Genomic DNA, 27,050 nt, shown 5'->3' with positions numbered 1-27,050 from the left:
TATTTTTTTACTTTGTTTACTTCTGCAAATGACAGCACTTTGTCTTTGGCACAATGCCACCAAATCAATTATATTATAGTAGTAACATAGCCATTGTAAATTGAAAAGAGCATTTTGGCATAGGCTAAACTATGCTGAGGTGGTAATTTATGAAAAAGACCTAGTAAAACAGGGAATTAATCTAACATGGATCCCCAAAGCACTACTGGAATATGCATCGATCACAATCAAATATGAATCTCGTCCACTATTTTTACTGTATTTTATTTTTGTCACTACGGTTGTACACAGCAAGCTTAGTTTGTTACTGTCAATATGCCCCTCGTTATTTAATTGTGCGTGAACTTTATTTTTCCTGGGGAATTTCCTGAACTTTTCTAGACAAAACCTCATTTTCTTTTTGACCATACTTCTGCTTATTTCAGTTGGTATAAACTTCCTTTTTGTACCTTCAGTGCAACTTCTAATTTGAACCTCAGTCTAGCAAACAGAGCTGCGTGGGCTAAACAAAATGCAGTGTCCGTATGTTTTAGGAAGAATTTCATGGGAGTGTGTGGTTTGGGCTGCAAAACAGTGGGATGGGCACCACGTGTGAAATTCAGTTGTGCGCTGCCTGGCACATCAACACTTACAATGTTGGCACTGGGTCTAAAACCAGCCCGTGTGGATCCCACTGTTCAGCTCCCCCCAATTAAGCACACAGGCATTTATCAAGCCAACTTCCAGACTATGTGACAGAATGCCTAAGCAAGCCAAACTGAAATACCTAACTTTTTCAGGGAAGATGAAGCATTATGCAGCATACGAGCCATTAATTTTATGACAAGTGCAGATGGTAGATATACAGATACATACTCACGTAACCTAATGGAATGAATATATACTTCAATCTATTCAAACGATAAGAGTTTCTAATGAGCTTAGTGTAGCCCACATGATGGTATTACTCATCCAAACTCTTAAAATGGATTTAAGTGCAGGCGGTAACTGAAGCCTACTATTTTTTCCCCCCATTTCGGACCATAGCTGATTTGTATCCACCTCAACACAAACTTGTCCCTTTAAAAGGACGGATACCCCGGAGAAGCTCTGCTGCAGTATTTCCCTGCATGAAAGTACCCACCCTCGCTGAAGGGCCAACCCAGCTCTGCTCTCTGCGACCGCAGCGGTACCAGGCCCACGCCCGAGAGGGACATTTCGGAGGAGGAGCAGCTGAACGCGAGGCACGGAGGTCCCGCTCACGGCCCCCGGTTCCCTCCCGCCGGCCCGCGGCCTAGAGACAAGCCGCACTGCCGGGCCTGGGCCTCTCCGCCCGCCGAGCCACGCTAGGCCGCAGCGCAGCAGGCCCCTGTCGGGGCGGCGCCCTCCGCGGCTGGGCGGGCGCGGAAGGCCGAGGGGCACCTACCCGGCACGGGAGGAGAGCGGCTGTCCGCCCCGGCCATGCTCCTCCGGCTCTCCCTCCTGGGCGGCTCCAGCGGGCTCCCCTCAGCACCGCCCTCGCTAACAGAAGGGCGAGCCTGGCCCGGGAGCGAGCCTGGCCCGGGAGCGAGCCTGGCCCGGGAGCGAGCCTGGCCCGGGAGCGAGCCTGGCCCGGGAGCGAGCCTGGCCCGGGAGCGAGCCTGGCCCGCTGCGCCCTGCCGCGTGGGGCGGGGCCGTGGTGGCAGCGTTTCGGCTGGGGCTGACAGCGGCCCCGAGGCAGGGGTTCCCCTTGTCCCCTCCACTGACACCCGAGCGGCCCCTCGCCCCCTAGCAGTGGCTCCCACGGGCCGCCCCGCTCCTGTCCGGAAAGCGAGTCCCCTCTCCCCGCGGGGTGACGGCCCGAGAGACCCGGGGGTTTCCACGCCCTGCACGCCCCCACAGGCCGCGGGGCTGCGACTGTCCGCCGGCGCGGCTCCCTCCCCGCGGGCGGTGAGCCCGGCTCTCCTCCCTGGCGCCGCTTCCCTCCTCCCCTCGTCGGCGGAGGAAGGAGGCGGCCGCCGGCCCTCCCCGACCGCGCATGCGGCTGTGTCGGGCCGGGGCAGCGCCGCTGCGCTCGGGGGTTGAAGTGTGGGTGTCCCTTCCCCCGGCTCCGTCCCCTCCTCCCCGGCGGGCCCCCGTCAGCGCCCCCACAGATGGGCTTAGGCTGGAGCAGCGCAGAGGAGCGGCAGCCCCTCCTGCCGCCGCCGCCACAGCAGCAGCAACGGCGGCGGCCGGGGCCGGCGGGGGGCCCGGTGGTGCCGGCGGCAGTGCCGGTGCCGGTGCGGCGGCTGGCGCCGTTGGCGGGCCGCGTCTACGGGCGGCGGTGGCTGGTGCTGCTGCTCTTCTCGCTGCTGGGCTTCGCGCAGGGCCTGGTGTGGAACACCTGGGGCCCTATCCAGAACTCGGCCCGCCTGGCCTTCGGCTTCAGCGGCTGGGACATCGCCCTGCTCGTCTTCTGGGGGCCCATCGGCTTCGCGCCCTGTTTCTTCTTCATGTGGCTCATGGACAAGAAGGGTGAGCGGGGCCAGGGGCGGCGGGGCCGGGGGGTCGGGACTCCCCGCCCCGCTCCTGCGGCTTCTCCCGGGCCAGGCGGGGACGCCGTGGCCGTGTCCCGCCGACGCCGCGGTGAGGGGCGGCGTGGTGGTCGTGAGGCCGGGGGACAGGGCGCCGCCGGCCCGGGAACGCCCGTTGCGCTCGGGACTGGTGGCCTCGGCCTTAAAAGGGGATGACTAATACTTTAAAGGCATCATGAGTGCTATTTTCAGTACACAGCTCAAACAAAGGCGCATCAAAGGCCGTTCACAAGGAAGGTACTTAAGCTGTTTCTAAAGCTGAGAGGAATTATGGCATCTTACATTTCGGCTGAGGTGTGCGTCTGGAGTTGCGCTTCCTTCTGGCATTGCCATGCGGATGTTTGACCTGGAGATGGTCGTGTTTTCTGGTAATCAGCTGTAAACCAAACAAACACCCGTGTTGATGTTTGGATCAAGTGAAGTCCATGGTCAGGGCAGCCACTGCATCTTGAAAGAAATAGTTCATTTTTAAAAGTGGACTGTACACAGAGTCAGTGGTTTGCTTTTAGTTGCGCTAGGGAGATGCAAAGACGGTGAATGTAAACCACAAGTTGCGCTCTGGGGTTTCAGGAGACGAGCACGAGGGACAGTTTCCTAATCCATGTTCAGGCCGTTGCATCTCAGTAGCAAACTTGTGAAAATGGCATTTGTCTCTGGAGAACTTTTCCAGGGCCTGTGCAGTTTGTCTGCAGTCACCCCAGGGACTGCTCCGGCAAAGTCAAGTACCTGCGTTTGCAGATTTGAGCTTTTGGGCCTAAATCCACAGAAGCGTTTAGTCTTTTAATTCCTGTTTAAACAGGCCTCTAAACAGGAGATAGGAGCCTGCCTACCTACCTACCCTTATGGCTCCTGATGTTAAGTGCTACTTGTTCTATTTATTTAGGAATTAGTAGCTCATTTGTGGGAAGGGAAGACAGGAAAGTGAAGGCAGGCAGGGGAAAAGTCGTAGCTGAGAAGGCCTGGAACTGGAATTGCTTTTCTTAAAACTGAAGAGGCATTGGGGGAATAAAACCTATTGGGCTGAAAATACACTCTCCAGATGAGTCCATGGTGGCTGTCTCCTCTCAAGCAATTTAGACTTAAGTTGGCAATGCCTGTCTAGACTGCTGTATAATAGTGTTGTTAATTATCTTAAAATTAAAGTAAGTTATTTTGGTTTGTACGTGAAGACAATGACTCTGCTCTTGGTACAAGGGAAATAAAGCTAAACTTGAACCTGTGCTTGTAGAACTGAGTCTGTATTTTCTTTTTCTACAAAGTTGATTCTGAGCTATGCAAAAAAATACTGGAAAAGTTTCAAAGTAGTTCATGGAAGAAGGAGCATTAGTGTTTTGTTGTTTCTTTAATGCGATTAGTAACGTAGTTGCTGGATTTCTTGGTTTCACACATAGCTTGTTCTAATGACAATATGTATACAAGTGTGTTCCTCACTACCTTAACTGATTGCTTGGGTGTTTTCTTTTTTAAATTAATTTCCATGTTCATTGGAGGTATTGATACGAACTACCCCTTTGCTCTTGCTTTCTGGCTTTCCTTGTTGAGAGTGTTTCGGTTGATAGCCTAAATAGAGCATCTCAACTCATTGGCTTTATGCATGAGTACATAAGGGCTCTGGAGCATGTTCTTTGCACAGCAGCAGATTTTGTGGGGGCCCTGTTGTGTTTCAGGCTGTTTTCTGAGTCTGATTCCCACAGAGAACGTGGTGTTGTTCACTTTGGAAGTGATGGCTGAGTCCTGCCACTTGGTTTGCCACAGAGCAAAGGGGAGAGCTGCTGCTGCCCAGCTCTCCCGTGGGGCATGTTTCCTTCGGAGGCACGTTGCGAGGAGGTATCTGCTCTTTGGAGTATGTGTGTTCTGGGAGGAGCGTGACTCTACTACTTTGAAACTGAGAAGTTTGTTGGGTGTGACCTTGCCAGGGCAGTATTTCACTTGCTTAGGGGTACAAATGCTTGGTGTTACACCAGATCTACTCTCTGTACCAAAAATATAGAGAAACGGCACCATTTACTCTCCTGGCTTCAATCATCTGTCACTGGAGTTAGCTAGTAAAGGAACTGTCAGGAAGAAAATGTATTTGTGAAGTGTCAACGTGTAAAACCTGGCATGTATCAGAAGTATGACACCGTGGATGATGCATGTCAGAATTTGAGAGGAGATTCTGCTGTTAGATAGTCCTATACTTCACAGTCAGAGGTATATCTAACTGATATTGATACGTAGCTGCCTGCTGTCACCTAAGTCTGACTTTGTGTTATGATGCTTCAGACAAAATCCAAAAGTATTTATCTTTTTGGTTTTCAGTTGTTCATTGTAGCATATAATTTGAAACATAAATCTGTTTCCATACCAAACTTCTGTTGTATTATTTGTGCGCCTGTTTCTTATTTCACTACTACTTATAAGGGTTTGGTCACCTTTTTTTTTTTTTTTACCTTTTAACTAATTAGAAGTTGAAAGATGAAGTATTCAGCATAGGCATGTTAATAATCCTACTTGGAAGAAGCATTTCTTGGGCTGTGCGATTCAGTTCCATCACAGTTTCTCAGAAAATGTGGGGTCTTCTGAGAAAGGAGGACAGCAGTGCTTATTTTTAGTACAAGGTACGCTAAATAAGCTCCAAATTATCTGTTCTTCAGTTCTGAATAGAAGGGATCCAGGATGGAGAAATTATGCTTTTTTTTGTTTTCTAACCTCAAAGAGTTTCTTGGCTTTTGTGATCTTTTCCCTCCTGGCCAGCCAAGTGTGTCTCCTGTTTTGTTTTGTTTGGTTTTTTGGTTTTTTGTTCTTTTGTTTTTTGCATGGAGGCCTGTTTGCAGGTGACATAGGTAACACAGTTGGAGGAACATCTGGGCTGGGAAAGGTGTGTAGATGGTGTCTCTTTGGACTCCATGGGGAGTTTCCACGGAAGGTACTACAGGCAAATGTATGCCTCCCCCAAGGACCCAGAATGGTTGTGGGTGTCAGAAGCAGCATGACCAACAGTCCCAGTCGGCTAAGCCCACGTTCCTGTAGATCTACAGTGATTTCCTGATTTTTTAATGAAATTGAGGGTGAATTTTCATCAGGAGAGTAGTAATGGTCTTAACAAGGCTGTATTTGTGAAAAACCATACTTGAAGGTCTGAACAGACTCAGTAGGAATAGGCAGGTTTTTTGGAGGGTGTTAAAACTGTATTTTAAAGGGTCTTTGAGGCACTGGAGGAAGCCTGGATTTAGCTGGTGTTTCTGTAAGGCGTGTAAGTTGAAAGCTAGTTTGTGGTTTTTTGCAGAGCTCTTGTCATTCTCAAAAATACATTCATTTTCAGATGCGTAGCAAGGCTCATGTATTGCAGCTGGGAATCGTTCTTTGGGGAGCGAGCCCTGGTCCTGTTCCTGCCTCCCAGCTTCCTCTGGCTGAATGGAGACTTCTGCCAGCGTGCTTTTCCTTGGGACCCTGGGGGGAGCTTTCCATGCTCCTTGGCTGGGTGCTGTAACAGGGATAGTGGTGGCATCCATAACCTTTCCTAGCCCTGTTCTGGGATGGGCGCATGTTGAAACTCAGGAATTATTTTGTGCATTATTTTTGAGTATGTGCTATTATGAAGTAGGTTGGAAAACCCTTTTCCATAAGTAGAACTACTGGAGTTGTCTTGGTTGGTTGGGTTTCTGCTGTAGAATGGTCAAAAGATGGAGTGTGCCGTGGAGCTATATGTGTTTTATCTGGTGCGTTTTCTTTAGCAATAGGATTAGAGAGCCCTTGTTTAAATGATAATTACCTTTAGAGATTCAATAAGACTGAAATTAAATGGGAAATTACTTCAGTGTGCCATTGGATGGACCCTTGATGTTTACATGATTAAAATTAGCTACAATTTGTCACACGATGCTTGAGTGTTTATAGATGTTTTGTGCCTTGAGTGTTTCATTTCCTGGGAACTGTAAATATAAGCATACAGAACTGTTAGGATGTTTATGTATCTAACTTGAAATCAAAAGCTTACATACTTCTATGGGTCTGGTTCACTGTTTGGTTTTGGGGTTTTTTTTAGTTAGTTAAGTTCATAGTTACAAGGTGAGACCTAGAAGCAATATATAATGTCAGTCTTCATTATGTTCCCATATAAGCAAGAAGAGGCAATGAAGAATGAAATACTTTATGATAATTTACATTAAACAAATTGAATAGAATGGTGATATTTTTCATTAATTTTTGGAATACAGTGAACACAGTTTTATATTGAGTTTGAAGAAATGTGAGCTATTACTTGTAAAAGTGAAATGTAATCTCTTGGTCCTCTTTTATGAAAAGATATATGCTTACATGGGTTGCAGAGACGTTCTTAGTAACTTTCTTTTGCTGAAATTAAATTTACATAGCATTGTTATCCTAGTGATTAAATTATGAAGTAGAGAGAAAACGTCAATAATCAGATTTTGGGTTTTAGTGGAGATTAGCTTGTCTATTGAAACCATGAATGTTTTCAATTGTATGAATAGTTATTCCTTTCCCGAATATCAAACTCTTGACTTCATTGCTGTCTCCTAAATCATGCTTCTCATTTTCCTTCTCTGAGACATTTAATAGTTCTTATCTCTTCCACCTGGGAATTTTGAGGTTAAATCCTATAATACAGTCTGACAAAATAGTCATGAATATTGAGTATGAGTACTAAATCTGGCCTTACCAATACAAAAATGTCTTAACTATTCTCTGTACAAAATAAGCTATAGATAAAGAGAATTCTGTATAGCAGCTTTCATGTTTCAAGTTCCCAGATTGTTGCTTTGTGCTGCATGATTTTACTTTCAAGGGAGAAGACTTCAAGTGAACTTGTTCTCCCTCTAGATTTTAATCTAGGAAGTCTTTGTGAAATGTCTTTGGTTTTGTTTTGAGAGATGTGAAGGTGGGTACAGAGAGCAAAGAGGAAGCAGGGTGGTGTTCCAGAAGTCAGTGGAAACATCAATGGTCAAGTTAAGCCAACAGATGGGGAAGACTTTCTTTCTCTTAAGTGTCCATTGCACTTGGCGTTTCAGGGTCCTTTTCTGTCATTCAGGCTCTCAGACAGCGTGGTAGTGAATATAAATTGGAGCATGTTACTAATAGCTTAGAAAGATTGGAGCAGGACTAGTTGCTGATAGGTATCACTGTTGGTGTAGGTGGACAGCGTGAAGTACTTTCCATGGTGGCACTCACAAGAACATGCAGAGTTTTTAATGGAAGTTTTCATAGTTCTGTCGTGTCCCAAGCAATCATAAACACATGGAGTTTGGTTAACAGAAGGACAAAAATAGGTGAATCACGAACCTTTAAAGTCTGAGAGTTTTCGCCTTGTAGCAAAGAAACACTTTTTCAGCTCCTTCTTGTCGTGATCTCAGAAATACACTTTTCTTATCTCAGATGCGTGATTGCAAGATATGTGGCCAATATTTTAAAATTACCTCTTTGATAATTCATAGAATGATAGAATGGCTTGGGTTGGAAGGGACCTTAAAGATCATCTAGTTCCAACCCCCCTGCTGCGGGCAGGGACACCCTCCACTAGACCACATTGCCCAAAGCCTCATCCAACCTGGTCTTCAACACTTCCAGGGATGGGGCCTCCACAACCTCTCTGGGCAAATTCATGGGTCCAGTTCAAGCGTGAGCCTCAGCTAAAGATGCCTAGTATAAGACTTAGCATAAACCTGTAAGACTTCAACGTAATTTGGTGAGATCAAACTAAAAGGGTTTACACACTTCAATAACAGGAAGGGTTTATACCGACATGTTTTTGGTAGCTTAGTATGGCCTACAGGAAAGGAATACCCATGGGAAAACACACAGGTATGAAAATGTGGGTAGAGTGGCAAGGAGCCAGTTGGAAAGGGAAGTGTGATGTTTGTAGCGCTTGACTGAAATACGCTGGGATTACAGAGAGTAGTCTGATTGTAAACAACTGAATTTACTTAGTAGCGTTTGTGTTAATGGCAAAGGTCTTGTTAACTCCAAGAGCAGCAGAAGGCTCTCTTGGATTTAATGAAAGCTAAATGTGAACTTAGTGCTTCAATTTAAAAAAAAAAAAAAAAAAAAAAAAAAGGAAGGGGAGAGAATGCCTTGACTCCTATGAAGTGAAAGCTGTATATATTTGGTGAAAAGGTGATTGATGCACTTCAACCAAAAGCAAAAGAAGTCTGAAGGAAAAGACCTGTTTTACCCCAGACTGTTCTCTCCCATCCTGTGGATGTATTCTACTGCATGCTATGAATGATGCATATTTCATTGTCTTATAAGTGATACAGATCCACACCTATCAAATTCTGTGAAAGGGATTAATTTTCCTAAGCTAACAAATCTTGGAAGAGATGAGATGTTGTTTTTCATGTGGAAAGATGAAAGAAGCAATTAGAGAGCTGAATACAGGTAAATCCCACTACAGCAGATATTTGATCAGCTTGATTTTACAAAACTTATTTTGATGAGTTGCTGGTGTGTGTTTGTATAGACATGCTTTTCTTCTACGCCATCAGAAGAAAAGGAAGACTGGACCAAACTTAGCTTTTGTTGCTTAATTTTATATATTGTGGGTGCACGAAAGTCCACAAAGCATTTGTCTAAGTGCTTGCAGAAGTGAGGACTCATTAGAGAATTGATTGGCCCACCCTCACTGGAGTCAGGCATGCTGCAAAAGACTACTTGAGATACACAGAGTGATTAGCAACATAGAGTGGTTTAATTAGGATCTGATGAGTTGTATTAACTTGATGCCACTATGATTCATCATAGCAATACTGGCTTGATTGTTAGCAGCACTTCCCATACCTCCTGGTGGGCCAGGTTGAGTTGAAAACATCAGTCATGGCTGTAGACAGATGTCCTCTTCTGGAGCTCTTTCTGTTAGTTGGTATCGCCCTCAGTCTCTGCTTTGTACTATGTTTCCACAGACATTTCTCTTTATACTACTACCCTTTACACAACTCCTGTGCTTTTTGCACTCAGCATACCTCTTTGCAGCTGTGGCAGTGGTGTAGGACAGCTGTTTGAAATACCACATACTGAAGAATATCATGAAACCGCATGCTGGATTTAAAATAACTTTGTCATGATGGAAAGTAAAGCCCTAATATGTTTGCGTAGCTCATGTGAGAATAGTAATGGCAATTGTAATAACAGTAACATTATCCGAGGATAATGTTATCTTTAGGCCTTGGTGCACTGCACATACAGGCACAGTGAGCGTGGGGTGTGTAACTTGTTATACCTCGATGTTGACAAATTGATGAATAGGGAAATAATTTACCAGTGTAAAATATGATGCCTTACTTTTATTATGCCGCTATTAACACAAGCAATATTAAAGCACTTACACATCCCAGAACTGGGTCAGGACACAGTTCCAGCTAGGAAGATATTTTGTCAACAGTAGCTTTTATGAATTGACTACAGAGAGTATAATTTTAGGGCAGCTGTGCACTGATATCCCTCCCCCCTGTTATATGCTCATGTATTTTCACTACCCCTCACAACCTTCTCTTGACCCAAATCTGCTTCCTCTTCTCTATCTCTTGCCTCACCTGTGTGTCTCCTTGCTGTTGTGGTTGCTCATCTTGTCCTCCAACTTCCCTCTGTCTTTCACTACTCCTGCTTGTTGAGGAGTAGAAGAGGTTGGAGGCGAGAAGCTCAGGGCTTAAAGGAGTGAGAGCAGATGTGAGAAAAGCCCTTGGATAGGTGGGAAGAGATAGAAAGAAGGGGAGAGTATGGGACAAGGTAGTGAGTGGGTGAAGCATGGGAGGCACAAATGCAGAAGTGAGATCTAGAGCTAGAGGGCAGGGAGTGGTGGGGATGGGAAAGGTGGAGGAACAAGCTGAGTAGGAGGCACAGGGAAAAGGATGCTGAGCTTCTTCCCCAGTGAGCAAGAGGTGGTAGTAAACATGGCTTAGGTATCCATCAGCAAGTGATGGGGGTGGCGGGTGCCTGCACCCCTCCTGGGCTGCCTGCGCAGCACCCCAGCCGCGGATCAGCAAACACAGTTTTGTGAACTGGCTTGAGAAGCACTTTCAGAACCAGGAAGTCTCTTTGAACGCATTTGACCTTTTTGCCTTTTCTTATCTCCAACAAGTCTTCTGCCTGTGCACAGCCCAACCTCTGAACTGTGCTGGGCAGTGCCGGTCATCGGCCAGAGGGTGTATTCATTCTGTCCTTCCCCTTCCCCGAGGCACCCCAGGTCACAGCCGCCTGCTCCCTGCGGGGCTCCCTAGGTGTTGCCGATGCAGAGGAGGGTGGCTGTTCCTTCCTGCGTGGGTTTGGTGGTGACGAATGTCTGGCCTCGTGACAGAGGCACGAGCGGGATGCTGGGGTGGATGTGGCCGCTCTTGCTGGTGCCTCGCCCCTTCTGGAAGTCCTTGTGGAACAGGACAGAAAACATTAAAATACCATTACATTGTCCACTGTCTTGCTGCATTTAAAAAACATTTACATTATGCCAATCTCCTTTCTTCTAGAAATTTTTAACAGTGTGGCAGCTGTGCTACATAAAGGTAGCTGGTGCTAATGTCTATAACAGAAGTGACAACAATAATTCCACTGTTACCAAAGTTTCTTTCTCATAGATTTTTATTATGGAAGTTGTAAAGTACTTAGGAAAGTTGTATTGCATTCGTTTTGCTAGCTGTATGTTTATACTGTATTTATAATTCCTAGCTATTAGTTTATCATTCCATTAAAGAGGAAAAAAAAAAAGGTGTATCAGGTTTGGGCCTGTGAAAGCTGAATCTGCTTCCTTTAAAAGAAAACTGAGTCTGTTTGCTTTAAAGAATTAATATGATATTGTGTTTTTCCTATCAGAAGGAACTAAGTGTGAACAAAGACCATTTTCATTTGGTCATGCTGAACTAACCCAGCTTTACTGATTTCTAAAGTCCAGTAACAGCATTACCATTGCATAAACAAAACAAATTTTATTAATTATTTTTGGCTGATGTTGGTTTTAGGAGTTAGTTACATGTTATGTTTTAGGAGTGAAAAATCTGAAGTGAATGCAAAAATATTGCAAATGAAGTTCGGGTATTTTCTGCATTGTGAATTTCTACCTTGTTTTTTGTTTTTGTTTTTCGTCTGGTGAGAAATGCCCTGTTTATGGAAAGGAATCATGTAAACCAGTGGTATTTGCTTGCCTTTTCAGAGCTGAAGAAGCAGGTAGCTCATAGCGCAGGTCCTCAAATACTGTTCCCTGTTGTGAAAATATACATAGTCTGACATGGCCAAACAAAAATATTTGGTTTAAAACCACCCAAAAACCAAAGTCAGTGCTAAGATGAGCAGAAGGAAATTTAAGAAACACGATGTTTCAGTAATTCTCTGTTAGAATATTTTGCAGATTTTCTTGGAGAACATTGTTTGAGTTCTCCCAGTGGCAACCCAATTTAACCTCAGCTGAGCAGACCAAAGACTTTGCTGGTACAAGTTTCTTTATGAATTTTTTTTATTATAACCCTGGGGCAAGGGCAATGGTGGCTTGCTCCGGCTTTCTCTCAGTGGTGACATTCAGAGCTATTCCATCACTTCCTGCCATAATTTTGGTTTTTAATGCTTCTCATGTGCATGTGCTACTGTGGGTCTGTAGCCATGCTGTAGCTATAATTATACTGCAGAAGCTTGTGATCAATTCTCCAACTTCCTCAAAAGCTACAAATTAAGCTTTCTCATGCAGATTTGCAGTAGAGAGGATTTTTAGTTTTTTCCTCTTTTTAAAGCTGGAAATCCGTATGACTCAGCCTGAGGGAGTGATGTCTTTTGAAAGTGAGAGGTCTTCTGCTTTTTGCAAAGTCTGTTGATGGTTTTCCTGGAATACAAGAGGTCAAATACAACTGCGTTTAGAACCTTTTTGTTTTATTTGGTTATTTTTGATGAATGCCATCCCTTTTGAATGTTTGAGAAAGGCATAGTTGTTATATTTTAATTGATTAATCACATGAACCTAAAGAATTGATCAGGAGCCTTAAAAACTGTGATGGGTTTAAGACCCATTGCAGTGCTGCGAAGGATGTCTTTTGAGATGACCTATCTACCCTAAATAGTGCCTGATGCATTTTAATGTTAAGGTAACATTGAAACTGTTCACGGAGAGGAAAATTGAAAGCTTACTCCAGTGACCTTTCCAACAAGTCACAAGACCCACATGGACATTACATCAATGGGAGTCTTAAGGCTCTTTTTTCCCCCAGCTCACAGGAGAGATAGTAAAAAGGAGAAACTTTGCACTTAGTGTCTTGCTTGGCGGATGCACGAGGCAGTATTTAGAGTGGCTGCCAATCCGTGCTGCATGGTTGCTTCTTGATACTGTGTTGCGGCAAAGCAAAATGCCTCTGTATTTCTTAAAATGAAGAATTTCATGCACCGTTGGGTGGTGTGGGCAAGTACCACTAAGATGATGACAGAACATCTTCCCTGATAGATGTGTACAAGAGAGATTGTTTTTCCTCTCTGTCACCACAGGTAAGGATCTGTAGTTAGTTGTGTGGTAATTAAGCCTGCTGTGCAATCGGGAGTCCTTGAAATGAGTGGGAAGAGAAAAGAAAAAGCTTCCCTCCGCCTTGTTCGGTGCTGAAAGGTCTTGGGTTGTCGGCATTCGTCCAGGAATACAACAGCAAGAGCTAGGGCAAAAGCTTGTTGTCTTGTACTTTCTCTCAACTTGTTAATGAGCATCCATAATTTAGCTTCAAAATTAATGAAGAGTTTCAGTCCCTGACTGCATTATTAGCTATTTTTGTTAGTTGCTCTGCATCTCTCTCTGTAGGTATACACCAGCACTCACATACACACGCGTGCCCCGTCACGCACTTTTTAGTTTATCAAATGGCAAAGATGGATTAAATAATTCCCCCGAATCTTCCTGTTTCAGTAAATATTGGAGTTGACTGTAGAAAGTTGGTACCTGAGGTGAAGGAAGAAAGAACAACTCGTACAAGCGTTTGTGTATTAATTTCACAGATTTAGTAAGCACTCAAATAGCTTTTTTTTTTTTTTTTTAAATCCCAGCACTGCACTGACCCCAGGTGAAGAAGAGACCTGATTTACTAGCTTTTCCAATACTAATGGTGAGACTGGCTCCTGTTTCCATGTGTTTATAGCCTGAATAAACAAGGCGGGGAGGGGGGGAAAGAGAAAATGAAACAGAAGACAAGTGGCCTGCCCAGTTTCATGAGGCATGGTGAGCAATGCCCCAGGCCGCTGCTCTCTTCTCAGAGGTGCTCTGCAAGGATTAAGAGAGGTTTATTGCACTTGGATTAGTTGCAGATAAAATGGATGCTCTCTGCAGTAAAATGTATAATGTCAATAAGCAGCTAAAATAATTGGTCTCCTTTTAAGCCAAGAAACATGGTATTAAAGAATAGGAGATATTTTAGTAGAGAGTCTAAAATCAGCATTTTGATCTGCAGGCAAATAGTATTCAACTCGGTGCTTTGTTTATCAGTTCAGGCAAAATGTCAGTCTTTGGACCGATAAATAGAAATTACAACATTGTAGAAACTTACAATGCAGACTTTTAATCTGCATCTTTTGCTATTTGTTTTTCCACTGTTGATGTTAAACAGAGGATGCTTCAAAATCCTTAGCTGACATATGGAAGGAAACTTCAATACTATCTTTTTATATATCCAAAATCTCAGATTAAGCCAGTTCAGTTCTTAAAGTCAAAGTTTTAGACTGCTGCACAAACTCTGAAATACTTGCTTTGTATTTACAGGTATAGTCTGCCACCAGCCGTGGTTAAAGCCCTGTTAGTGGAGCTAACTCTCTGAGACACCATAGAAGAACTTGGGTCATTAAGTCTGTAACAACTAAGCTTAGAGCAGTAGAGAGTTGGAGGATTAAGCTATACTTTCCTTGACATCTTTTTAGAGATTATGTGCTTGCCTAATATGCTGAGTTGGTATTAAAAAAGGATGCGTCCACTGATCATGTTATCTTGACCTAATTCATGCAAATGAGACAAATGACCACTGCATCCTCTTGACATAGTTGTGATAGCTTGTTCTTCCTTCTAACAGGTGCAGTCAAATTCTTGTATCTAGAGTAAACAGAAAAAATAATGATGTTAATATGCTTTAATGAACATTAAGGGAAAAAAAAAACCCCACAAACAAAAAACCCCCTGTAATGCAAGAAGAGTATTTACAATACAAATCAGAAGTAGGCGGAGCAGTTAGAGTGTGAATACGTAAGTGTTTTGGTTCCCTTACAATCAGGATGCACTTAGAGAAAGATGCAGCAGCTCAGGAATTGCGGGGTGGTTGTGTGATTGTCATAATAATTCTCAATTGCATTATATTTAGCTTTGCTTCTCACAGTTATGTCCTAGCAGCTTCTCTATTTGTTTTAGTTGTTACATGTGTTCAGTCATTTCCCTCAAGGTGACTGTCTTCTCTCTGAAACAGTAGCCTGGCTGAATTTTGTGCTTTGAGTCTCTTAGTTTTATTGGGATTTCTTACAAGATTCTTAACTAACCTCAAAATTCAGGAGTGATGCTGTTCTTAAAAGGACTCAGGTGACGACGTTTCTGCAGAGAATACATGTTTTTATTCTGACAGTTGTACTGAAAAACAGACCGGTGGGGGCAAGTGTTGGCCGTTGTATTTTCAGTGTTGCGCATAGCCTTGCTCTGGCTGTCCAACAAGTGCTAGCAGCAGAAATTACTGTATCTTTGGGTCAGATCTGGTCCTTGACACCAGTCTGTCTTCTTGATTTGGCAGGGACTTTGCTGTGGGTTCCCCCCACATCACTGGTGGTGACGCTTGTGGGATATTGGCTCTTCTGAATTTCTGAACCTGATTAGAAAGTCTATATCAAAACACAGGAACTATTTTACTTGAAGCTGCTGTGTTTATACATACAAAGTTTGTTTCCTTGAATTTAAATTTTGCAAATAAAATAAGAAAAGTCAAACTCCCCTGATAGCTTGGGTGTTAACTGGGCAGCTATTGCAGCTGTTACAACAGCTTTAAGAAATTATAAAGACAGATTGCCCCTCTGAAGATCATTAACTCCTACATCTACATTTCAAGAGGTTTATAGTACATATTTTGTCTGGGGATGCCATTCTGCCTACTGTTTATGTCAGACAGAAATTGGAGCACAGTGTCTAGTGGAATCTGCCCTTCCCATGTAACCCTCCACTGAAAGGTGAAACTGGGCTGTATTGTAGGATTCATACAGGAAAAGGTCTAATTTTTGTATCCTGGACAAGACTGGTGGTTGAAATGCAGCTTTGAGTCTAGTTTATTTCAGATAGGTCCTATATGATAGAGCTTGGTTCTTACTATTCGATACCAAAAGGATGCTGTCACCTGTCTGGCAAAATGCTTAAATGAAGTCACTAGGAGTTTGCTTCATTTTCAATCAGAAAAAAAATACTCAAGTCCTAAACCTTTTCAGTTGAAATTTGGGTACTATTTTGGCAGCACCACATTGAGCCAGGGGAATGGATGGCAACAACTGGCTTCAGTTTGGTCTAAAAACACAGCTTACGAATGACAGGGCAATACCAGAAGCGTCAGCACCATGTAGCCAGAGAGAAAGGGAGATCCGGGTTGTACTTAATAGCACTCCATGGTATCTTCGCCATCAAACTAGGAGTAATTTTTGATTGCCTACGTACGACCTGGTAGTTGTTCTCTCTTGCATGCAGTCTTTGTATTTGGTTCCCGATTTTTCTTGCTTCTGAGTGTAGTTGATGCTATTCTTGAGAATGTATTTATTTTCCATTGAGTTTCCAAACACAATTTATGCTTCTCTGCAGTCAAGTGCTTTTGTGGAATCCAAGGCAGGCCTGATTTACCGATTTTTCAAGTTTGTTCCATGTGTTAGCAAAAAGATTGGGACCACATCTCGGCTATGAAGTCTTTTTACATCAGTGAAAAGGTTCTTTTCTTTTGAGAATCATATTGCTTGAAGCAAGGATGCCTGTTCTGAAAGAGGATTGCTGCTTATCCTTCTTAAAGACAGTAGTCAATTTGGCAAAGTGCAGGCACAACAGAAGTTTTATTCACTGCGTTTAGTAGAAAGGTAGCAATTTATTTTTTTATTTTAATCATGACAAAGATAACTGATCTTACAAGAGTAAATGGCACAGCTATTAGTATAATTTTGCTAGAGTTACATTTAAAATACAAAGATTTCTGGAGCAGTAGATAATGATGAAGGTGGAAGTTCTGTGCAGAGCTTTCAGGATTCCCTGACAAAGTGAGCTGTTTAATCAAGCTTTTGTTTTATTATAGCTAAATGTGAAGGCATGTGTTAAGGAAGAAGAGAAACAGACCCATCCTACAAAATGGAGAATTGGTATGCAGGGAAGAAATCCATTTAAAAAGGGATGCTTGAACAATAGGGAGGGTATTTAGACAAAACACAAAACCAATTCCAGGACTGAAGAAAAATTGTGAAAGACTTGGAGCTCAGTGCTTTGCTTACTGAAACCAAAGGTAAAGGTTCTTTTTTTTTCCTAGGTTAATTTCATAGAAGGAAAAATGCAGGAGCCGGCTCTTTGTGTTGTCAAAAAAGGCAAAGCAAGAATTTGTTTGAAAACTGAATTTGTTTTAAATTGGAAGGAAAAGCACAATTTAACAGTGAATTGTTGGAATGGCTGTTGAAAATGGGGAGTTTTTAATTTCCTGGTGTGTGTGCATCAAGACAGGATTTCATTGTATTTTTTTTTTTTAGCTGGATATGGTTTAGTCAAAATAATAGTGAAGTAGTTAAGCAAATGCTCTCAGTTCAATGTCAGAAGGGACCGTTCTTGTTCTAGCCTGGTCTTTAAAAACTGTTAAAATGTGCAGCAGGCTGATGTTACTCATTTCTAATTAGAGCCTTGTTGTATTTATGAGGACTGCTTTTAGTATCTGCAGCTGAAGGAAGGAAAACCCTCAGATGTTAATGCCTCTGAGGGTTGGGTGTGTGAGCTCTACTGCTGCCGTGCCAGGTGGAGGGCCATATCCGGCAGCCTTTCCTCTGGCCAAACTTCAATTAATGTTAGCAGAAAGGTGAAAAGTGTCTATTCTGCACATCCAGCTGGAAGTTTCCCCCCCAAGATGGATGCTTTGGGGGGGGACACCAAACCCAAACAGTATCTGCCAGTCGTGTGATGCTCTGAACTAGAAGTGTGCTGCTCTCCGTGGGTATGTAGCTGGGGAACCGGGGTGCTGCCGTACGCTAGCCTCAGCTTGGGGGGGATGCACAGGGTGTTTGCTGCCACTAGACAGCAGAAGTAGAAACTTCTACTTCTTGCCATGAAGACAGTTTTGACTTGAATGTGTGTTTTGTGTGAGTAAGGATTTGGTTTTTTACAGTCTGTCAGTCAGGTGTTTTATGATGTTTTATTGTAACGGGGGACTGATAGGTAAGAGAAGGAATGGTCATACTTCTCAAAAGCTTACAAAAGCATTAAACAGTTGTTAATTGTGTTCTCTTTCTGAATGACAAACTGATAATATATAAATATTTGGAATAAGGAGTTTATTGTAGCTGTACAACATCATTCATTAAGTTTCTTATTAAACCAGGCATAATAAATCACCTAACTGGGTTACAAGTCAGTAATGCAGTGTGGAAGGGTGCAAGAATTTTCTTTTCACGTACGTCAAAAAGTATCTTGAAAGTAAGGCATACTGGAAGAGTTGTGGAGAATGGAACACCCACATATTGGATGCTATAGCTTGATGTTATGGTGAGGGAGCTGAAGAGCAGCTGGGTGCCACCAGCGGCTGCTGCCTCCCGTTCTGGTGTGAGATCATGTTGTGCTGTGTCGGGTTTTGCTCATTTTCTGAGTGATGGGTTTCTGAGCTGTGGGTGATGGGGGGCCCTGGGTTCATCACACTGTATGCCTTGCTGCAGCAGCTGCTTTCCCAGCAGAGAGGAAAGGAAACTAGTGGGCCAGCTAGAAATGTCCCAGGGGCCAGATGCAGTCAGCATATCCTGCCAGCGCAGGTAAACATTAAGGTTTAGTAGGACGTCATTGTCTTGGCTGGTTTAAAAGCCTGTGTTTTGCAGGAGAGTTAAGAGGATTGTGGGTTGAGAGTTTGTTAAATCTCTGGTGGTGGCAGGAGTTTGGGGGTAGTTGTTTTAAAAAGAAATAAAAACCAGCAAATGCAGCGTGGGTTGCTGAAGTTGTAAAGCAGACTGTGTTATTAGCCGCAGGAGGGTTAAACAGTTGAAAAATATTGACTGTTTCACTCATAAATGATAATTAACATGTCTTTTTGTTACTGACTCAATTTCTGCTGCTAGCTCGGATTTTTCTGTTACTGTCAATGGCGTTTGGCCATCCGAACGTGGCCACCCCTTTTGTTCAACAGTCAGTGCCACCCATGGGGCCCAGAAACCTGCAAGAGCAGGGTAGAAATGAGCAGCTAACAAGAAAAAAGCTCCAAAGAAAAGTACCTCCATTGGCAGAAAATCCCTTTTAGGAGGTTTCTTCCCTTCCCTGCTGTGTGTCAGAAACCTCTGATAGAAGGGGATTGGAAACTGGATGATGGATTTTAAGTTGTAAACCCTCCACCCAACCCATCAGTTACCGGTTGCAGTTACAGGGTAAAATGAATGAAGTTAGTTACACCTAGTAAAAATTTTGGTTGTGTGAATTACTTAAATCTTTTAAAATAGAGAAATAATTTCTTGCAGAGTTCATAGGCTTCTTTTTCATTCTTGGTTGGTTACTTCGGTTTATTGTCCCCATGATGGATGCTGCCATCTGAAACACTCTGGGGTGCACCTTTTAGAGTAATACAAGATGTCCAGTTCAGATTAAGGGCCACTGCAACATTCAAAACAAAAATACTGAAATAATTAGAAATTGGTCTTTAATAGTATTTTTATAACAAAGATGAAAAGGAGGATGGACTCAGTGAAAATGTAAAGCAAAATAAAAAGGGAAGGTGCTTAGAGGGTAGAAATGCATCACATAATTAGCAAAGAAAATGTCTAATATTCTGCTTGTCTGACACTCTTTTACTTGTTCGCTTTGGTGTCACCATTTTCAACATGCAGCTTTAACTGAAGGAATTTTTAGGAGTGTGTTTACATGTTAAGGTGGGGGAAAAAAATCTGTGTGATCAAAACATTTAAAAGTTGTACCTTATAGTGTGTAGTTTCAAGACAAGGACTTCAAAGAATGTTTGGAGAGATCAAACATACTTGATTGTGAGACTTTAACTGATAACTTTATTTTAAAATTACCCGACATGTAAGGTTGACGTTAAACCTAAATTTAGGGCTGGGGGAAAACTTCGGCATGCAATTTGGTTTTCACCAAATTGCATGTTGTTTTTCTTTGGAAACTTTTCTGCAGATTTAATTTAAAACTTTTTCCTGGTTTGTGAGGGGTTTTTTTGTTTTGGGATTTTTTTAAAAATTAAAAATCAAATAGATGCTTTCTATTTGGAAACAGTCCTTGTGTCCTGTGGTGATTTAAAGTTAGAAATTTCTGTGTAATACTCCCTTCCTGCTGTGCCCTGAGCTTGTACCTGGCCTGTGCCTCCTGTGGTGCCCTGTGAGCAGGACCTTCCAGGCTGCCTGTCTCTGACCTTGTGTCTCCGTGCTGTGAATGTGTTGTGTTTTGTGAAATATAATTCAAAAAGACCCTGGTTTACCCGGAAAATAAGGTGGCGATATGTACGTTACTAGAGCTTTCTTGAAACATTGCAGCAACGTTTCCAAATGGAAAACTGCAGGTTTTTCATTTAAAAAGACTTTTGTTTCAGTTTTTCCATCAATAAAATTCTAATTCTCATTGTGTACAAGTTCTCATTATGCACAGAAGCAATGCTAACAGAGATTCATTTCCCAGGAGAAAAGGCAAAAGCATCACATATGCAATCCTGATACCAATAATTACCCCCCCAACATATGCAGTATGGTAATGGAGGTTAAGTATGGCATGAAGGCTCACATGGTAGCCTGGCAAACATGAAGAACAACAGGATTTTGAACATCCAAATTATCCAGCCATTTAGTTAGGGCTCTCTGAACATGCACACTTGAAAAACCAGTTTAATAGCAACAAGTGCTGGTTGAGCACAGTGTCAAACAAGTAAGTCTGGATGGGTGTTGGAAATCCTTCAAGGAAACATATATTCTTAGCTGATGATACTTCTCCAGGGCATCAGGGATGTGAGGTGTCTTTCAGAGTCACAGGACTGCATTACATTATCCTTTCTTTAATGACTGAGCCATACCAAAGGAAGTCATACTTCCATTTCAGAAAACCTGTAGCATTTCCTTCTTTTTGTTGGGTGGTCTCGGGCTAGATTGATTGAGAGAGGAGCTGTCTTTGGTTTGGTTTGTGCAGTGTCCAGCACGAGGAGTTGCACACCCGTGAGTGAGGCTCACTAAGAGCTGTTGCCATAAGAGCAAAGTGGTATCTCATCCTCTAAAATCACATTTTGGTAAAATACATGCTCTAAAACCCCCATAAAATTCATACGGAGACAGAATATTTAATGTGACTACTAGTTGAATTGTTCTGATTACAGGAGTATGATTACGGGAGTCGTTAACATAGAGGGAACGCTTCCCTCAAAATTGGCAATTTTAGAAAGAATCAAAATTGTTTGTTAGGTGAGTTGTTATAGGTACTTGTTTTTCCGTCTGTGTTTTGGGTAGTTACTAGTTTCACCTAAAAGTTAGAGATACTGTGTGTTTGTCATCACTTAATTGTTTTTATTATTTTCTTCTAAGAACATGGCAGCCCTTTATCTTCTGTTTGTTGCTGTGAAATTGTTTCAAGTGTTACAACTTCACAGACAGAGACTGTATCAGCGGGTTTTAATTGTGCATATTTATGATTTTGGTGTTTTACAAGATTCTGGAGATTAAGCCCCTCAGCTGTCACTGTTCTCTTTGTTTGCTGCTGATGGAAACACCTTAGCAGCAGCAAGTAAACTGGGCAAAAGGAATTGCAGCACTAAGATAAAGTTGTTTCTAATGTAAGTGTTTCTCAGTCGAGAATCGCGGTATGAGGAAAAACCATATCCAAAGAATCAGTCAATTGTAGCTTTTTTCTAATGTACTGTATTTACAACCTCTGACGATTTGAGCTGAGCACAGCGAAAACCTGGCCTAATTGCAAGGACTGCAAAAATACTTGCACTTTTTTCCCCTGAATAAATAGTTATTTCTTCAGAATGAAGCACATATCTGCATTACGAAAGAAAACAATAACAGTGCTGTGTCTACGCTCATTAAGTGGTTGGAAAAGAATGTAAAAGTCCAGATTTTTCTTTGGATCTGCCTAGATTTCACATCACACACTGGAGCATATTCACTGATGCTTCTAATTCTAAAGGAAATATTGTACGTTTTGATGATATTTTTATTATCACTTTTCACTTCCAAGAATGTCTGTAAAGATTTTTGGGTACAGTCCTGTGCGATAGTATGCCAAGAGTAAGCCTTTGTAATTCTGAAGTGTAAGTGTAGAAAATAACACAGGATTTCATAATGTATCTGTAATTCCTATCAGCACCAAAGTCTTTATGATTTGAAAGCGATATGCATTACTTCTGTGAGACTGCATATATATATTTAGACAACTTTTTTTTTTTTTTTTTTTTGCAACATTGTTGACTTAATTTGTAAAACACTGTTGTTTTTTCATCTTAGGTCTGAGGGTAACTGTGTTACTAACATCATCCCTCATGGTATTGGGAGCTGGCCTGAGATGTGTTCCAGTTTCAGACCTAGAAATTAGGAAGAAGTAAGTGAATTAGTTATTTTTAATATACATATTTTATACTTCTTGCTAATGTAGTTTTTGCTGCTACCACAAAGAAATGTTAGCACAAATTTTTTGTATGAATTTGATACACCAAATGTTTGTTGTGTAGCTGTGGGCTGATATGCTGCTTTGCTTCTTAAATGGATTTTTCTAGTCCTTCTTCTACACAGTATCTGAAGATCAGAAAGCCCTTTACAAACTTGAGTTAATTAAGCCTCACCCCATCCTGCATAACTAATATTAATCTGTTTTGCAAACAAGGAAGCAAAGAGTTAGGTTCAGAAACTGGCCCAAGATCACACAGGGAACCATGCCACAAAATCCAAAAATATGTAATTTGTATGCAAATGTTAAATAATTAGTTCATGTTTCTCATATTGGATGTATGAGATTGTGTAGTGAGATGGACGAATTTAAGCAAAATGGCCTTTTTCATGTAGTCTCTTCCAGTCTGCATTCCAAAGTAGTCTTGTACTTTGTGGTTGAAATGAATGCCTTCTGTACACATGCAATTTAAGAATTTGTGATAGAGACAGATTCCTTCCTAAAAATCACACAATCCAAACAATTCAGTTGTCCCATCAACGTATCCTGAACCTGGGAATCCTCGGTAAGTACAGGAGTCACGCTTGTTTTGTACAGCCAGGGAATATGGCTCACTTGTTCACTTACCTTTGTTTTGCCTTTCATGCTGAAGGATAAAGGACTACAGGCATTACTACATTTTTCTGCTGCTTTAAAAACAGTAGTAGTATTAGATCTTCACTAGTTATGCTTGCGTAATATGTAAACGCTAAGGAAAAAAAATATTTATAAAAGGTTTTTACGTGTTTTTTTGCCCTTGAATTGTAGTCAACTTCAAGGCAGTCCTTGTATTATTTCAGCAAATTCCATTTGTTTCCTTCATATTGCTTACCCTGGAAATCAACTCAGAAACATTTAAGTTGAGAAAGAAAACATTTGGTGTGAAGTAGAAGGCAGGTGACTGAATATAATGGATTAAAAAAAAAAAAAGTAGTTCAGAGGACTGAGAATATGATAAGCATGTTGATTGTGAAACTGGCCCCGATCAGGAGTAAGTAGCCAGTGTGTAATGACTGGCTTAATAAACTAAGTGCAGTGTGGCAAGTCAGGGTGCCATTTCAGTTCTTAGGTGCTTAGTGAGGCTATAAGGAAACCCAAGGTGCTCCAGACATTAGTTGCCAACAGCATTGCCTGTTTCAATGTAGTGTTCAAGGACTTTGTGAGCAGGAGAGGCTGAACTAACCATATTGTGCTGCCATTCACAGTGACCCTTTCTATTTAGGGTAAAAATGCACAATTAAGGAAGAGCTATCCTCATTGTGCCCTTGTTTTACCTTTTCTCAAGATATTAAGGGATGCTCAACATCTGGCTCATCAGTTCTGACCAGTATTGGATTAAATATATACATCTTTTAAATGGGCCAGATGGTTTAAATGCAATGAAATGTGGTGTCTTACGTCGCTTTTAATTTATGATTCGTGCCAAAAGACTTTTGCTGCCCTAGGTTTTACCAAAGCAAGGATGACAACTGTAAGAACCTAAGAAGAAATTCCCAAATGAGATTTAGATATGAGCTATCATATGGGGAGTGGAAAGAAGAGTTTTCATATGCTTTGATCACCTTTAAACAAGTGTTTTCCAGTGTAACTGCAGTTGAGGGGACCTGGGAGAAGGGTGAAATAAATGCTTAAGGAGAAACATTCAAAGAACAACTTCTTTAACTGGGGAAAGAAAGGCTGTGGACTATATAGAGTCTGATGAGATGTATAAAATATAATGATACATTTTATTGAAAACCATATAGGAAAAAAAAAGCATGAGCAGAATCTTAATGCAAAAGGTTACTTATTGCATTTATTCATGCTGTGAAAGAATGCATCATCTCCAGCTGAAACTGATAAATTTGCTTACTTAGCCTACTCCAAAAAAGAGAAATTTTCAAGAATTGCAGCTGTACCTGAGGAAGTAGTTTGATTTTTTTTTTTTACACAGTTTGATTAAAAATCTACAGAGAATTAATTATAGCTAACTGTGTGAAGTAAAAGGATGGTTTTCAGTGAAGATTTCTTGAGACATTTTAAATACTTGTACACACTGTGCAATGTTTTACCAAGTAACTTGTATTGTTTTGAGGGCTGAGACTGAAGGCCAATTTTCATCAATTACTTGAAGCATGATACCAAATAAAATAATATTTTGAGATGAGCTTTACTGCTTAATGCATTAGCACCAACTGGCTGAGCACTAAACTGTGCACTTACTCTGAATGTGTATATGCGTGAATACGACAGTTTGAACGTTACAGAGCCAGTCAGATGGAGAAGACCACACACAAGCTAATACTGGAGCATTTTAGAAGCCAGTGTAACTGTAATGTCTTTAAATGCTTTTGCATGTTTTGTAATGTGTTCCTTCAGTCCCTGGGTAATCTGCAGTTATATACTGAAGGATTTCCATGGGACAATTATGTCAGAGTTAAGATACATAAAATTACAGGAATGTTCATGAGGTTTGTCAGGTTTAGGGCTTTTTCTCCTTTGTAGCTGTCTCTGCTCCCTAAGCTCTTGTAATTTAATGTTAAGGAGTGCTAGTAAAGCCCATCGCCTATCAGAGCAATCACAGACGTGAGGAAATCACTGTTAAGACTGACATTTAATCCTGACTGCTTTATGCTCCTTATCTCACACAGGCCTGTAATATCCAAGTGCGTTCTTAAGCTCCTTTCTAGTCTGTAATTATTCTTTTGGCTCTAGCGTGGAACAGCAGACTATCTCTAGCTCTCCGAGTCATGTTTTAAACATAAACCTTAACCTCTGTTTTCAGTTCATTTGATTCCCATGTATGCGCGTGGCTTGTATGAGGGAGAATTCAGGTTGCACATTTGAGTGTGTCTCTTGAAGCAGCTGTTCCTTAAGGTGAATTTTCATTCTCTGCCAGCATGACCTAAAACCGTACTGGGAATCCATGCCAGAACCACATAAATTCAGTGAAGACTGAAGTGGGATTGCATGGCGAAAACGTGGAAGTATGGACTTGTATACAAGACTGAGGAACCGACCTGTGCATGAACTAGTAAAATCCCTCTCACGTACACATATGCTCTTACCTGCTTGCCTTCCCAGCCCACTGACATACATACAGTCAAGGAGGTTAAAGAGAATTTTTCCTACGTACCACACGCTTCTGGGTTTTTCAAATGTTCCAGATATGTTACAGTGAATTTGACTTTTAAAAACAAAACACCAAACCGTTATTCCTTTCTAAATGTTATGAAAAACCTCATTTGCCACACCTATTTTTTTCAGTTCATAGTTAATGTAAATTATAAAGAACAAAAAAAAAGACATTATGAAATTGTACCATTCCTGAACTTGTACCTTCTTTCCTTCCCTGAAGGTTACAAGAGCATCGCTAATGCTTTTTGCCTGCATTTTGTTCAGTCCTTTCTTTTTTGACTACTGCTTTGCACTGAGTGAATATATACTCTTTTAGAATTTGATTGTTTTATCCTGAACAGTAACATTACAAGGAGGCCATTTTTTTTTATAGACAAAATCAGGATTTTTTTTTTTTTTGCCCCCCACATAAAACTTCATATTTATCTCATATTCTGTATTTAGGAATAGATTTACATACAGCTTAGGTCTTACATATGATTGTAAAATAATACATCTAGGCAAAAAGCTCTACGAGCTGAAATGTCTAAGAAAGGAGGAAATAAATGTTGAAATCAGCCAGCCCCTAGCCATAGATCTGTGGCTTTTAAGACTGGCTGTGTGATGTAAGACTTCTTACAATGTTTTGAAAGACAGCATAATTAAAGACATGGAAGTAAAGGATGTAACCTAATTTGTCATTTGTATTGAATATATTAATTAAACAATTTATTAGAACTTAGTATGCTGTGGGCTGGTAGGGTTTGGCCTTCACATTAGACTTCACAACAGAGAAGTAGTTATTGAGGACCTTGAGTCATGGCAGGGAGAGGGCGCTCCTTGGCAGTGAGTATCTTTAAATCATCTGTTGGGAAGGCAGCAAAACAATAACACAGAGAATGACAGTGGAAACAAGTGATTATTTGCAAAGTCATTTATGGGGGACACACACTAGTAATTGGTAGTTCCTGTAAAAGGCTTTTTCTTTAATAATACCACTTCTTAGGTTTTTGAAATTTTTTGCCTGCTCTTAGATATATTGATGTTAACTTTTCCTTTTATTATATTTATAGATTTGCTCTTACCACATCTTTGGCACATTTTTTTCTGTTAGCTAGTTGCAACCCAGTTTGTTTCAAGTATTTTATTTTTGTTAGGTATATTCTTTAGTAGTTTCTCATTTTCCCTTTTTCATCCTTGAAAGCCTAAAGAATGATATGGGATCATCTCATTATTTGTATTTCCTGATCCTAAAATGACCATGAGCCGCCATTCTCATGCATGAAAAAGGCAAAGGGACACCTCAGAAAAGGTAATTCAGTAAAGAAAGGACATGTTAGGACTGTGATATTCCATGGCAATACCGAACACACTTCTGTGCTTGAAAAAAGCACCCCAAACTGGAGCAGCTGGAGAAGAGGCATTAAAATGTTCCAGAGAATGAAAAGAGCCTTTTAGGAGAGGGTGGTAGAAGAATATGCCTGTAAAATATACAGACGGAGAGTGATGCATGTTGTGCACTCCCTAACGCACTGGGGAAGAGAAATGAAAAAAGTATTTTATCTAAAGCTTGGTTCTGGGAGTAAAAAGATGAATAAATGTACCTGTTTGTATGC

The 27,050-nt window shown here is 41.6% G+C and overlaps 2 protein-coding genes across 4 annotated transcripts in view; one reads left to right on the top strand and one right to left on the bottom strand.

Annotated features, from left to right (window-relative positions):
- Positions 1–1,536, bottom strand: part of HSPBAP1 (HSPB1 associated protein 1) — a 36,707-nt gene extending 35,171 nt beyond the window's left edge. Inside the window, exon 1 of one of the 2 annotated variants that reach the window (XM_054829568.1) lies at positions 1,406–1,536. In XM_054829568.1, the coding sequence (XP_054685543.1) occupies positions 1,406–1,442 (37 nt within the window). In that variant the 5' untranslated portion in view covers positions 1,443–1,536. The other variant, XM_054829567.1, reaches the window with a different exon arrangement.
- Positions 1,537–1,600: 64 nt separating this feature from the next.
- The window catches only part of SLC49A4 (solute carrier family 49 member 4), a 71,293-nt gene continuing 45,843 nt past the window's right edge, over positions 1,601–27,050 (top strand). The window contains exons 1-2 of one of the 2 annotated variants that reach the window (XM_054829570.1): positions 1,601–2,472; positions 22,140–22,233. In XM_054829570.1, coding sequence (XP_054685545.1) covers positions 2,112–2,472; positions 22,140–22,233 — 455 coding nt within the window. In that variant the 5' untranslated portion in view covers positions 1,601–2,111. The remainder of the gene's footprint in view (positions 2,473–22,139; positions 22,234–27,050) is intronic. The other variant, XM_054829569.1, reaches the window with a different exon arrangement.

The sequence above is a fragment of the Grus americana genome, chromosome 6 (assembly GCF_028858705.1).
Source record: "Grus americana isolate bGruAme1 chromosome 6, bGruAme1.mat, whole genome shotgun sequence".
NCBI classification, from domain to species: domain Eukaryota; kingdom Metazoa; phylum Chordata; class Aves; order Gruiformes; family Gruidae; genus Grus; species Grus americana.
The sequence above is the reverse complement of the archived record's forward strand: the minus strand, read 5'-3'. Positions and strand labels throughout refer to the sequence as shown.